Here is a 14,227-nt window from a genome sequence, read left to right as displayed (position 1 = left end):
CCGGCAAAAGGTCGGGGCCGAGACGGAAGAAGGCGGCTTCTGATTTTTTTCCTTTAGTGATTTGTGAGCGTGCACCGCCATCGGCCGGAAAAATGGGGATAGCGCGGCCGTCGGCAATATCATACCATGGCTGCCACTCCTCGTTGAGAAGCGATGGCGATGCGATGCGATGGGATGGCGATGAGATGAGATGAGATGCGGTGGGGCGGGAGCGATCGCGATCCATTGTCTGAAGGCGATCTTTCGTCCGCTAGTGCACCTAGACGGGGTCAAGAAGCTCAACTTTCAAGAGCTCGAGAAGCATCATTGGTCACTGATGGAGAGATGGAATACATAAGGAAATGCATGAACGTAAGGGAGCATATTCCGCGGAGATGCAGATTCCAAATCATCTCACTGGTCCCTGATCAAATGGTCAGGCGGCGGTGATTGAGGCGGGGATATTTGAATGTGGTAGTGGGATGTGGCAGATGGATGCATGGTCTGGCCGGTTTGAGTTGCAATGTCGGAGTAGTGGCAGCGCCGCAGCGGAGAGAGGCTTGTCAGGCGAGCCGCGAAAGTATCTGGTAGTGAGTAACTCCGATTTCAAAATCCCCGTGACGTACCTGAGATATGGAGTCGACGATATTTTGGGCATCCAGCGAAGTGGGCATTCTCTCTCATGATTTGCCCGGCAAGGACAATCAGGGTGCGCATTTACAAGGCTGTAACACAAAGATCACCATCACGATCTAAGGTTCATGCGCATACCACACTGTGGACTGGCTGACCAGCTCCTCGAGCAACACTTGCAAGAACCATCAGCCTCAAGATCCCCAGCTCAGAGATTACCTCCAACAATGCAACTATGTAGTCCCAACGCTAGCTGCACTGCAACGTTATGCGATGCGACCCGCTGGAATGAGATGAGATGAGATCTGACTCCATTCTAACCCAGCCCAATCCAAACCAACGCAGACCGGCCGCTCCAGCCTCCAACCGGTGCAGCACACACCCTGCCAGAACTGGAAGCACCGTCTCCGTCGAGTACAGGATCCAAACCAAGCCGGCAGTTGCCACTGAGTGCCATCAGCCGCAGCGACTCGAAGTCGACCTCGAGTGCAGCTGCCAATCTCCCCACCCAGCACCAGTAGAAAGTCAAGCAAATCATTTCCCTCTTGGTGGCTGAAGTGGACTCTGGTTCAAAAGATTCGATAGTGTCGCGCGCTAAGAGGAGCCTCGGACCTCCCCGCCGATGTGTGCCCGCTCGGTGTTCACTTCCAAGCCAATTAGAGCATCCCACGATGGAATGAGGGGCGGCGCTTCGAGCGTTCGCCGCTTGCCTTGGACAGACTCGTACTAGTACGGGGAGATAGTAGATTTGTAGTAATCAGACTCGCCTGAACTTTATTGGGGTCGTTCGTACTCGGCTTGTGAGGTGGTCGGGATTATCATCATATCATGGATCATTATTCTGTGATTTTGGCAACGGTTGAACGGGGGTGCGTGGGGTGCGTGGCAGGTCCACCACCTGGGAATGTCAACCTTGGAATTGTGCTTCGCATCCAGGGACCTGTGACGATTGCCGCAAGGTTAGAACATGGGAGAAACGTCCAGACGAGCGGACGTACCATGGTTCAGTAAGCAGAAGAGCACGATGTTTCAGCAACGCCTCGGGACGATCTGCTCAAGAGCCGACAGGTCAAACTCTGGTACTCGGTAAATCCGCAAAGCTCATTGGGGTACCAGATTCCATTGAGCGTCCAGACCGGGGATTCGGGGTTCAAGGTTTACGTTGTCCGTTTTGTTGAATAATTCGATCTGAACGTCAAAGTTTGGAACTACAACTGGGAATCGTGGATCCTGAATCCTTCGTCAGCTGAATCCTTCTAGGAAATCGTGGAAGGTCGATCGGATCTGGCGCTTGACTGGATCGAGTCAAAGTTGGGAAAAGCTGAGCCTTCTCCAAGTACGAGTAGGCGCTGGGCGGGAGCTTGGCTCTTACGGAATACTTACGACATCTTGTATGATGATCTCGGTTAGGATTAGACTAGGAGGTTGACAAGAGAAAGCATCGCGAGCAAGATAGAGCTTGATTCAGGCCACGGCCGGTGATAATGCGAAAAGTCTATTCAGAATTCAGATGCCTTTTCCCACAACATCAAGGGGTATTACGCAAACAATAGAAAGACATAAGGAGCCAAACACATCTCAGTCGACCGTCTTAACAAGAACGCATCGCATGCCGTCCCGATGAAAAGCGCAAGTGAGCAGGAGTAAAGAACCCAAAGCTCCCAAAAAGCCGCCGAACGCCAGACACTTCTAGTCCCCATTCCGTTTTCAAACGCCTCGTAATTATGATTAATGCTACCGTGTTAATGACTGCGTGGTGATACCGAGTCAATCTTGGGTTTGAGGTTAGACCCCAAATTCGCCGCCTTGTTGGCGCCCATCCTGCGCGTCAACTTTGCATAGTGTAGACCGCAGGCATTGCAGAGAGTTCGTGCGCCATCTGGGCCACGACGCCATTCCGGGGTTTCGGCGCGGTTACAACTATGGCAACGACCGGGAGGAGCAGCTTTCTGTAAAAACGTGTTAGCGTCAAAGTCAAAGTTATCACGGGGGCGAAAACATACACCGCGCCGTTTCTTTGCATCTGGACCGGCAAATCCTCCATTGCTCTTGAACTCGTCCTGGTACATCGCCATGCGGTCGTCATCATGAAGTCCACCAGCCTTGTATGCTTTCCTTTGCGCCATCTGCTCAGCCAGAGCATGCTCTTGGCTGAGAACCGCGCTTCTTAGACGCATCAGAGCCTCGTGGTTTCTTCGGTGGGTGTTTAGCATCTCTTCCACCTCCTGCACCGAGGGTAAAGAGCCCATTACAGGCCCCGAACGACTCTGGTGCGCTCTTGTCGCATAGTGCCGTGAAAAGTTTAATGTCTGCGAGCTACAATCGACCATCTGTCAAAGTCAGTAATCAATAATATGCGCCGCTTCCAGAATACACACCTCATTCAGTGATGTTTCAACCTCGTACACGTCGAGATGGCGTTTCACAGAGTCATTTTGGGAGTGTCCCGGGAACGTATGTCCTGGAATTGCAGCGTTCATGTCATCCACGCGCGGGCCTACATACGGCCTAGACTCATAAGATGTGACCGGGTACACGGGTGCTCCAGAAGGAGGCTGCGACTGAAACGGATAGGGTTGCGAATAGCCGCCGTACCCAGTTGGCGAAGCAACACTACTTGCGGTAGGTGGTGCATTGTACTCGTATCCAGAGCCAGTCTGCGAACCAGGAATGGAAGTATTGCTGGTGCTCGTGCTTTGGGTAGGTGATTTGCCCGAGCTCAGGGACTGAAGGGAAGCATTTCTTGAATCTTGCGTGTTTAAAGACGTTAAACTAGGTCTTGACGGTTCGTTCTGTAATGATTGCTGGTGATGCAGTGTGGAATCGCGCGGGAAGGAGTTGTTTGGCGCTCCGTTCGAGAAGGGGTTAGGAGGACCTGGCGGCCCTTCGGCGCCAGGACGACCAGCGAAGTTGGGGATGTGATGCGGAGGAGGTGCGCTATGAGATTGCTGAGGAGGAGGGGCAGATGTTGGAGGCCCAGGGTAAGGGAGGGGGTTATCATTGCCCAACGCCTCGTGGATGGAAGGGAGGGACTGCCGAGGCTTGTCTTTCTCGTCGTCGGCGCGTCGCGGTTCTGAGGGGGAGACGTATCCGGGACCTGCAGCTGTAGGAGTCGTAGAGTAGGGATACGGGGGAGGTTGATTCGAGTACATCGCGGTCGGACTGAGGAGGGGCGCAGGGGAGGCGGCTGAAGCTCTCGGACCTAGAAAACCGATGGACGGGAGGTGATCCCTAAAAGTCGGACGGTTAGCGCAAGGTGGCAATGAAAGTCACTTTGCAGGCAAAGGCTCAACAAGGCAATAGGATATCTTGACTTACCTGTGTCTGTGTCCAGCTTCTAATGACCCCATGATGCTGGCGATCTGAGGTTTATGAGACGGGACGGTATCCGCCGGAGAGCTATCCAGCTATCCGGTTGACGATAAAAGCTCTTCGACGGACAGCTGACGACAGGCTTGGTACTGAACAATGAAGGTTGTGGTCGGACCAAAAGATGCCTCGGAGCAAATGCAAGAATGACGAATGACCAATCCACTTCCAGTCGTAGACAAGGATGCGATTAATAAATATAGTAAAAAGTTATCGGTGCCACTCGGCTCCCACCAGATTCGTCTGGGGGAGGTGGCGTCTGTGCGGGCGAAAGTCGATAGTACCGGACGAGATGCGAAACCTTGTCGGACACACGGGACTCGGAGCTGGTTCTTTGGGTCGGCCGAAGAAGCGACAGATCAACACAACGGGTACGGAGACACTGTATGAAACCCAGGTGGCGTCAAGAGAAAACCAGCAGCAGCCTGCAAGAAATGCGATCGCGATTATAGGAAACCCGCAGTTGTCGTCAGAGTGCTGTTGGCAGGTGAGGGACGAAAAGGTACAGAGAGCCACCCGCAGCTCGCAGAGAACAGATCAGATCGGGGCAGCGGCTGCTATGATTCGAGTAACCATTTGTCCAAGCCTGAGATAGAAAATATCAAGGATCAAATTTCCCGCCTCAATCCACGCAAGAGGTTGATTTGACAGGGTTGAGTTTGCGGGCGGGAGGGACGACGGCGAAGGCGCAAGGGATAGAAGTGAATGCGTCGCGTGGAAAGGGAGCGTCCCTTAATATTGATGTGATCTGGTTTGAAAAACGTCGCCAACTTAAGCGAGCTTGCTGTCCGTGGCAGGCGAAGTTAAGAATGTGTCGGGAAATATGTCGCAACTCAAATCCTCCAGTGTCGGAGTTGCAAGGGAGGAAATGATGTAAATCTGGTTCTATAGAGCGTCGAGGGCAGATATCGCCGAGGGAGGGGCGGGTGAGAGAAGAAGAGCAAGTAATGCTTGTCGAGATGGAATCTATCTGGATTTTCGCAGCCTACTCCTCCCTTTCGGAGCGCGAAGAAGAGAGAGGAAACGAAGAGAGGAAGAGGAAAGAGACAGCTAAATGATGGATGTGGGAGGAAGCCAAGATGGCGGCGATAATAAGATGTGGGAAAGCGTCAACAGCTACCTACTGACTGGTATTATAGCTAAATCACCAGGATGATTATTATTTCAAGCTAAAATAAATCATTTTAGAAAATCAAATGCTTTTTAAAAACCAGAGAAAAATAGGGAAAAATAAAAATAATTACTAGTTAGTACGAACTGCGTACTAAGCAGCCCCAGCCTAAAGGCGATTCCTTCCAAAAGCCGCCACAATCAGGCCCGCACACGCGCGCGAGATCGGGGAGGATTCAACCATAAGCTAACAAGATGTTGCCCAGGCCAGAGATGAGCTCAGACCTAAGAACGCAAAGAAAGACCGAAAGGGAAGAAAAAGAAAAGAAGCAACAGTCAGAGGGAGGTTATCGAATCATACTGGTAGCGGTGTTCAGGTTAAAGTTACGGCGAATTACAGAAGCTTTACAGGCTGCGAACTGCGGATCGTCGACAGAGTGTGGAGTGAGATGGGATCATATTTGGTGATGTGTGGATATTGTGGTGGGCCCGACCAGGGGTTGTCCCTGGCCCAGAAAAAATCAACGTAGCCGTAAATACAATGACAATAAAATACACTCTGTAATCCTGTTTTATCAATCCTCGATACCTTCACAGATGCGAACCACAAAGCCTTCAAGGAATCGACATGCTGATAATTGAACAGACATTCTGGATCCCACCTTGAGCCGTAAGCTGGTGGCTTACAGGCAAACTCACTTTATGTCTCTTTTCCGACCGACGACCAAGATCACGGGTTACCCTAGTAAATCATCAAAGATTACGCTAATCGCGCACGTCACGCCCGGGCTTCATCTAAGATCCAACCCGACCAGAAGAGCCTTGGAGATCCCAGCACAGCTGAAGCAGGTTGAAGGTGAGTTGCAAAGTCCGCTATAAATCTCACTATGCCTACTATGGGATACCGACCGCCTTCACCTCCAAGGCTCGACAAAAACAGAAAGTCAAGAGCGGGACTTGTTTATGAAGTGTTAATTATGACATGGCGATCAAGTCCTGCGCGGCGTGCAAGCGGCCGAGAAGAAACGGGAGTGCATATCAAGATCCATCGATCGCACGCTACTCGGATTAGGGGAAAGACCGACAGACTTTAATCAAGATACATAGGGCGAAGAAAGGCAGGCTAGACTAGCTCCAGCACGGGAGGAAGAGGTGTGGATGGTGGGCTCACCAAATTTCCAAGCCCGAGTCAGCGGCGGACACTCTTCAGACAACAACTTCTACTGGAGTCGAGAGAGCCTGAGACCCGAATAGTAACTCCAGTAAGGATGGGTCACCTGACTCCATAGACTGAATCAACCGTTGTGCCTCGAGGTCTATACTCAGGAACTCCGTAGCTGGTTTTATAACACTGCGGGCAAGCAACTGCTTCTGCAAGATTGTACGACCTGGGATGGTGATCACACACTGTGTCCAGCTTGATTTTCTCTCGACGTTGTAGGGCCTCCAGCACGCGGGAAGACGGCCGTTGGAGAGCCAGCTGGCTGCTGAAGCATGTCACCTCGAGAAAAAGGCAGCTGTTCCGGGGCGGGGATCGAGAAACGATCGCAGTGGAGCAGCTGGATCGCGCATCAGCAGAGCGTGCAGCAAGACTACTGAATTTCATCGCCAATTGCAGCTTAGCCCACGGAATCGAAGGCCGTTGAAATCGCAACTGAAGCGATCCGACCACCCAGCTGGCCATCCAGTACGACCACTCAAGGGCCCTGGTTCCCGTGGCTGCAGCCACGGCCAGATCCCCCTCCTGCAAGAACGGACAGATCTCCCACTCATCGCTCCTCGCTCACAGCTCAATCTTCAGGGTGAGAAGGAAAAAGAAAAGAACAACGCTCCGTCAGGCCACGTTTCCCCAGCCAGAAGCGAAAGGATAAGGGAAATTCCAGGTCTCTGGTAGGCACGGCGATAGTCTCCTGGGTGTACCATGGTACAGTTGCTGTGCTCCCCCGCTATCCCACGATTTGGATCTCGGGCAGACCCGTCCATGGAGTCGTCCCTAATTTTCAGGCTCGGAAAGGGGCTTAAAAGGGCTTTTTTTAATCATCATCGCCTTTGCTTTTGTTGTCTCAATGAGAGGTTCGACTCGAACACCATTTTCATTCCAGCTGCAGAGGGCAGACAAAGTTGTGCAAGGGAGAAAAGCATAGTGGAGCCAGCCATGACATCGTCAGACTGACACCTGGGCCAGGAACGGAGGCGCGACTTCCTCCGTTGTCGCTGACTCGCTGCACAGAGCTCCCATTGACTGACTGAACATCATCTCCACTTCAACCTGATCAAGCATAATGATATGACCCTCAAACACAAGCCAAGAATCTTCATCGCATCGCTTAGCCACCGCATCGCCCTGTTGCTGATTCCCCGTATCCATATCGGTGTGACTCGACACAGGGGAATAAATAACTGCGTGAGCTGGTCAGACTTTGGCCGTTGCCCTTTTCGGCTGCGTGCACAGATTCCAAAGTGTGGAAAAGTATGCATCCCCACTCTTCCATGGAATACGTAGTACATACAACCAGAAACCCTGTCGATAGGGAATGTATCGAGTGAGACGCTAAGCTCACTGCTCAGGATGCTGTATCTTCCACTGCTGTTTCTGACTCCGTACATGAACCCCAAATTTCTGACAGTGCAGCCTTGCTTCATTGAGCTAATTGAGGCTGATCTCTATTATCGTCTCTAGTTTCCAAGTACTAGCCTATGGGACGATGCCAAACAGATGTGACCCATCACTTCGACTACCAACGGTTTCCGCGAGTGTGACGAAGTACGGAGTATCTGGGCCGTTTATTTTGTCGAAGTGCGCCCGTGCTGCGCTCCCAACCCCTCAAGTTCCATCGTTACCAGACCTACTGTGGACGGTATCGCGGGTCCGGTTTACTCCGTAAACAACGAATTTGACACTAGAAGAAGAGGATCGGAGAAACAAGATGGAAGACGATAGAGTTTTGGAGCAGGGCCTTTTCCTGCGGCCAATCTCCTCGGAGCCCTTTGAACCTGCAAAGTTTGACAGACGGGATTGTCGCTCGGCGCCACTTTCCTAGTCCATTCTGGACTCTTACTAGTAAATACCGAGGGGTCGACTCATCTCCTCCAGCGAACGATGAAGATTAACTTGATCTGCGGCGCTGCGAAATGACAGTGCTCCGCTGTTGAACGGTGGCTTGTCGAAGCCATGGCACCGGTTGCCATGACATCTCCAAACCAGCAATGATACGGCGATAGACTTTCCATGTGGGGTCCAGTCATCGACCACCTGTTTGATGGTAACACGGTTGTTAAATCTCTTGGCCACAACGCTGCACGCCGTACGACCCGTTAGAGCACAAGTTCGACGAGCCCCCTGCTCGTCGCGATGGTTGATAGTTGATCGAGGGAGTTTCTCAAGTCTCCCCTTCTTCGGCCGAGTCCAAAATAGCCTGTTATGGCACCGAGAGCTCACGCTAGCAAAGCCGGACCAATTACTTGTGCAATAAAAATATCGCTTCCTTGTTTCTCATGAACCAAGTCTAAGAAGACTCCCAGAAACCTGTCAACGCTGGAAAGGCCATGTCCTGAAAGCTCAACAGCATGTGATTCTTCTTCCAACCATGGATCTCCTGAAATTGATCGGACGCTGAGATCGTCACGAATCTTACATCATTGTGGGAAGCTGGCCGCCTGATCTGTCGCTTATTGTCAGTCCGAGATTGGCACGAGAAAGAACCTTCGAGCAGGAGTTGTTCAACCGCCGGAGTATGACGCCAGACCGAGAGCCTTTCTGACTTGGGTCCGTGGCCGCAAACAAGTGCACAGACAGGAATCAGGATGGATCTAGTCTCGATCCAACGGCCGCGCTCAAAGTCTCGACCGCGCCAATTAGACTTTGTGACTGGTGAAAAACGTTTTCTGTCAAGATCTTACCGAGGGAGTACGTTACACAGACCATGATTAGGTTGTGTTCCCGCGTCAGAACCCGGTCAGTCTCTCGCAGCCTGCTGGTCAATTCTCCAGGCGCCTACGCTCCCCGAACCTGATTGATAGACTCCGATCAATGCAACGCAACCTGTCATTTTGAGGCTTTGAGCTGCTTTGCCGTCAGGAAGCTGGGGAGTTTACAATACGGCGCACGAGTGTCTAGGCCTCATTTCTCACACAGCTCTCCTGAAAGTGGCCAAGCTTAATACACGCTGGAATACAGAGAGATTCGAAAGCTTCACCTGCTGCAGCCATTGTGTCTCGACGACCCGACTCGTATCTTATGGCGTCCGACAGGTCGAGATGGAGAGGCGCGGGGTTTAGGATGGCTCACTCTATGAGATTGAGAACCTTGCTTGCGCTGCGGCTGCTCCCTCGGATCATTAAGATTTGGCCCTTTGCAGGATCCTCCTGGTTCAAGGACTTTGAGCAATTGAATGAACATTGACTTGAAGTGTCGGCGTCAGACCAGAGCCCTAGCTTTCGATATGGGACATCTCGCTGGACTGCCTTCCTGTTATTCATCAAGCATGGCCAAAGCGGCCCGCTCTCATATAACAAGGTATACGATCCCGTCCGACAGCTGTGCGCTCTTTGCTCCGGAACACGGCCGAACCCCAACCATGACCCCCTTTCGTCTCTTCAAGCAGAAGCTGGAAGGGCGACGTCGGCGAGAATACTCTGCGTGGAACTTTTTTCTGCATGGCTAACGACTTCGAACTTTTGAGGCTAGACTTTCAGACAAAGTAAACCATGCGATAGCAGATCAGAAATTCGTCGCATGTTTACATTCCAGTTAGCCACCCGCGCCAGTCTATGCTATGCGCACTCTCTGACCTCAACCGTCTTCATGACAAGAGGCAATGGATTCTCCCAGGTCGCTGCCATCAACCTGTTCACCATGAGTAGTATCATCTTTGCCGTGTTCACTCTTTTGAGATAAAGAGGACCTGAATCTGAGTCGAGTTCATGACGAGTCAGGGCAAACTAAAGTGGTACCTGGTTTTATGATCGCTCAACATCGGACAGAATAAAGAAAGAACGACAGCACGCCGACTAATGTGGCAAGAGCCTAAAAGCTGATAATCCTTAAGCTGATAATCCTTTCAGTGAAGATCAACGTTTCCAATATTGAGAATCAGGCAATACCTCTTTCAACAGCCCCGCCACTCATTTATGGAGTCAAGCCGTGACCTGAGAGCGTTAGCATCGTCCCACCAGGGAGCTTTGGATCCTGGAACTTCAACTAATGGTTGACAACCTGACGAGACAGCAACTGAAGTAACGATACCCGAGCGACAGCGTCAATGAATCCGAATCTCAGATGGATCCCTGCAGCTGAGCCGACTCAGGCCATCATCCTTCCGAGAAACCCTATCTCATGAGTCCAGAAGAGGACAAGGCTTCATTGACTTTGAGCATGGGACTCTCTATAATCTCCGATTCGATTTCTTTTTCCTTCTCGGTTAAACAACGGTGGCAAAGGAGGGATCTCAGGAGCGTAGATCATTCGCTGGCCAGGTCGAGGGATCGAGTCAGCAAGTTCTTGAGACCATGAAGGTTCTGAAGGATGACATGGCTTGATGGATGAAGGTCGGGTGTGGAACCTGCCCCGGTAAAGTCTCCGGTGCCTTTTCCCAAACAGGAATTTTGACAGCTGCGACTCGTCAAAACAAGAAACTGGAACACAAAGGATGGGGAGCGGTTCGAAGCCGCTCCGTCCTCAAGTTATGGGCACTCTGCTGCAGCTGGCCGAATCGAGCACTGAAGCGCGCTACGTCCGCTCTGGAACACTTGGGAACATCGACTATCCACTTGTCCCTGCTTTTGGATTATCCGGGGCGGCAAGAACAAGAAAACCATCACATGCTGAGTATCACGTCTGCAAACTTCATTGGGTATTACGCGTGCTAGGGTATATTCTCCCTGCGCATGGAAATCCAGAAGCCCACGACATGACCCAACCACACTCTGTCCACTGACCATAACTCTTCCCCTCTTTTCTTCAGGGTAAGTTTCATCCTTTCGCCGAGCTACAGTAGGTTCGTCCTTCGGCATGGTACGGATTGATGAAGTAGGTACTAGTACTAGGTAGGGATGGCGGCGTACCTTCTCTTGCAGGAAAGACTAGGTCACCGCAGGCCCTCATTTACTGTTCCTTCTCACTGCTGTCCAAAACTCCTCTTATCCCTTCATATCCAGATGAAGCTTCCAGTTCAACCCCCTGAGCGGAGAATCACCACGTGAAGTGGGCTATTCTTATCGGTTTCTCCCGTCGTTGGCGTACCAAGATTTGACGTGACCGGAGAAACCTTGTCCGATTTGACGAATCTGCCTGTGTCTCGATGCCAATAGACGCCGTCGCGGAGCTACTGAGCTAGTCGTTCCTGCTGCACGGTTGACAGGTTGACACTTAACATCGTGCGGGTGCATGCTGATTCCCGAACCGATCGAAGGTGGCATCGACTAATCTTCGCCAGACCTCTTTATTATGCTTTGTGAGCTATTAAACCCCTCCTGTGTTTGTTTGTGGTCTACACGTAAGGATAATCATAGGTTCCCCCCCAAGAATGGGGAGATTTCTCCTGTTGGACGGAATGTCAATGTGAGGAGGTCTTCCAGTCTCAACACCCGCAGTTCCACACTTATTCCCGTCTCATCTAAAACGGATTGAGCACGACGCGCGCCCTCAAGTTACTCAGGCCAGTGGCGAGTGAATCGTGTCTGCAAGATCACCTGTGATAGCGCAACTGGTGTTTGATCCTCCTCGTCCAGATTTGGTATCGTACTTATTAGCGTTCGGCCTACGGAACGTCGTCGGCACCAACGCTACACTGAACCTGCCAATGGGCCCATTCCCTTTTGTTGAAGATTCCCCACTATATCTATCAACTATGGACCCCGACGTTGGCTTCGATCCACTTGCGCGTGGTCGAAAGTTGAGGGGAGAAAACAGACAGCGCTCGTTGCGCAGGATCCATCCCGTTGTCACTTGCTGCGTGAGCTGTGAGTGGAGGATCAGGGGTGCGGCAGATGATCCGGTATCTCTCTGATACTCAACTGGAGGATTCATGGAGCAGCCACTGCCAGGACTACTCCAGAGAAGCCGCGTCGGATTGTAAACCCTTACTCCTGACCTTGGGACCTCGGAAGATGACAGCAACCAGCAGCGAGAGAATACAGAGTCAAAAACGCACCAAGGCTCAGGGAACACCGCCTCCTGTCATGCAACTCAAGCGGCTGGGAAGGAATCATAGCGTCCCCATCATGAAGCTACGGTGTACTAACATGAACATCCTTAGAGCCAGGCGTCCAGGCTAGCCCGACAGTACCAGGAAGCAGAAAGTGGAGGCATCATGTGGACTCTTTTATTGCTGAATTTCTGACCCATTTCCAGAACAGAATAACGCTCGCATTCCTACCCCGTATGTACGTTATAAACCACTACGTACAGCCACTTGAGAGCATGTCTGGAGACCTGTGGCACAGTGGCACCCTTCCACTGAGCTTCCGGACGGAGTACAACGGTCGGCGATCAGCCCGCTTCGCCATCCGCAGTGGTCCGGCGGGCGAAAGTGGACTCTAGACAAGACCACTATTTCGAAACTATCGACGGGCGACTGTCATTATTATGCCAGATTACCGGATCTCGGCCGTCGCCCATCGCTTGGCCTGACGAGGGTTAGTGGGCCCTGTGGCACAACTTGGTTGCGCGCCGGCGGTCGTAGCCTCAATCAAATGGGAAAACATGCCATAGCCCATGACCCTTTATGGTTAATGACGATGACGATAGACTCTCCACGGGTTGGTCAGGTTGGAGACATCATTACTCTTGGATCCCGTTCATCAATGTTCTAGAAATGGGCCATATTATTAATCTGTCGGTGCTCTCCCCGCTAGCACTACTGCAGTCCACGGAGATGATAACTGTTCGGGGAAGGAGAAGGTTCATCAGTCAGCGTCCCGGGAGAGAAAATTGATTGAGTTGAGATACTAGCCTCATCGTCCACTGTTTAGATTATAGTACGGAGAAACAAAGGTCTCGGGAGCTGAGTTTCTTTCTTTCTTCTGCATCAGGACGACTCATAAACTAGTCCTTCGAGAAGGAGATCCGTTGGCTAAGATGATGGATTGAAAATTACTACGTAGAGATCATGCCATGCATCGACCACTCTATGTCTTATATTCACTTCTCGTACGGTTTTCGAGTTCATCATTTTATAGTACAATAATAGCCTACGTTGTTCTTTACAGAATAGTTTACAAAGTTTAAAACTATATTCGTTCGACCCATGATGGATAGATGGTTGATTGTATACTCACAAAACACCCAAATGACCACAGCGGGATAGAGAATAGAGTCGAGAAAAAAGCATACAATTCATACCTTCCACGCACAATCCCATGGCAGCAGACTGAGCCCTTGGAGCTGACTGCGGGCTGAGTAGTTCCTCACTAACCCACGACCCGAGTTCGCATGCCGGAACGTCTCAGTTCGAACACAACATCTCGGAGTCTCATCCGTCCCAATAGCGGCAGAGGATCGAACATCAAGATACAAAGTGGAGACCCCTCCCTCTTCAACTCTCGAGAGGCAAAGAGACCAGGCAAGAATCTCCGAAACCTAAGTCTCACACGTGGGGTGGGCGACATAAAGAATGTTGTCGAATCAGACGGGAACGAATACAGGAAGGATGGGAGACTCGGGCCGGGGCATGATCCTCTGGAGGAAAAAGTGGTCGAGTCGCGGACCCGTTGTAAGCGGACATAGTTACATTGATAGTGGTCGTCACAAGATGATGATGATGGATCATGGATGGGAAAGAGAAGGAAAGGAACAAAGGAAGCAGGTCAGTGAGGCGAATAGATTAACAGACTGACTCGTATCGAATATCGAAGATGGATCAAGCTCGGAAGGCCACCCATATTGGCATTAGCATTGTGGGCATTCAGCAGGATAGATTGGTCTTAGATTGTGTTAGATTAACGGCGCGATTCGAATCTCGATCGTCCGGGAATATTTTCGATCAGGAATCAGGATCATTGTTAGTATGGTCTTGCCTAGCTTAGCCTCGAGGATACCAAGTGACGGGTTTGACAGCGAATCTCAATTTAGTCTCCAGTATCCGGTCCCGCGGATTCTGGAATTTCTCCCGTGTGGAGTCAAGAGTCACCGTCCTTT

The 14,227-nt window shown here is 51.3% G+C and overlaps 2 protein-coding genes across 2 annotated transcripts; both read right to left on the bottom strand.

Annotated features, from left to right (window-relative positions):
* Positions 1 to 1,988: 1,988 nt before the first annotated feature.
* Positions 1,989 to 4,063, bottom strand: nsdD (GATA-type sexual development transcription factor NsdD). The gene is made up of 4 exons (XM_071049390.1): positions 3,931 to 4,063; positions 2,991 to 3,843; positions 2,616 to 2,942; positions 1,989 to 2,561 (listed from the first exon to the last, which is right to left on the bottom strand). Exons 1-4 carry the CDS (start codon positions 3,960 to 3,962, stop codon positions 2,355 to 2,357), a joined length of 1,419 nt encoding a protein of 472 aa, XP_070900450.1. The 5' UTR covers positions 3,963 to 4,063; the 3' UTR covers positions 1,989 to 2,354.
* A 2,091-nt stretch (positions 4,064 to 6,154) lies between these two features.
* Positions 6,155 to 6,803, bottom strand: BJX68DRAFT_234430 (uncharacterized protein). Its single transcript, XM_071039745.1, has one exon. The coding sequence runs from the start codon at positions 6,773 to 6,775 to the stop codon at positions 6,365 to 6,367; it is 411 nt and encodes a 136-aa protein (XP_070900449.1). The 5' UTR covers positions 6,776 to 6,803; the 3' UTR covers positions 6,155 to 6,364.
* Between the last annotated feature and the right edge of the window lie 7,424 nt (positions 6,804 to 14,227).

The sequence above is a fragment of the Aspergillus pseudodeflectus genome, assembly GCF_044049435.1.
Source record: "Aspergillus pseudodeflectus strain CBS 756.74 chromosome Unknown BJX68scaffold_15, whole genome shotgun sequence".
Classification (NCBI taxonomy): Eukaryota; Fungi; Ascomycota; class Eurotiomycetes; order Eurotiales; family Aspergillaceae; genus Aspergillus; species Aspergillus pseudodeflectus.
This window is presented reverse-complemented; position numbering and strand designations above follow the sequence as displayed.

Excerpts from the sequence above, each read along its gene's own strand:
- nsdD (XM_071049390.1), bottom strand. The coding sequence starts at position 3,962 with ATGGGGTCATTAGAAGCTGGACACAGACACAG. Across the intron at positions 3,844-3,930 it reads GAAGCTGGACACAGACACAG|GGATCACCTCCCGTCCATCG; the intron begins GTAAGTCAAGAT and ends TCCGACTTTTAG. Across the intron at positions 2,562-2,615 it reads ATGCAAAGAAACGGCGCGGT|AAAGCTGCTCCTCCCGGTCG; the intron begins GTATGTTTTCGC and ends ACGTTTTTACAG.
- BJX68DRAFT_234430 (XM_071039745.1), bottom strand. The coding sequence starts at position 6,775 with ATGGCCAGCTGGGTGGTCGGATCGCTTCAGTTGCGATTTCAACGGCCT.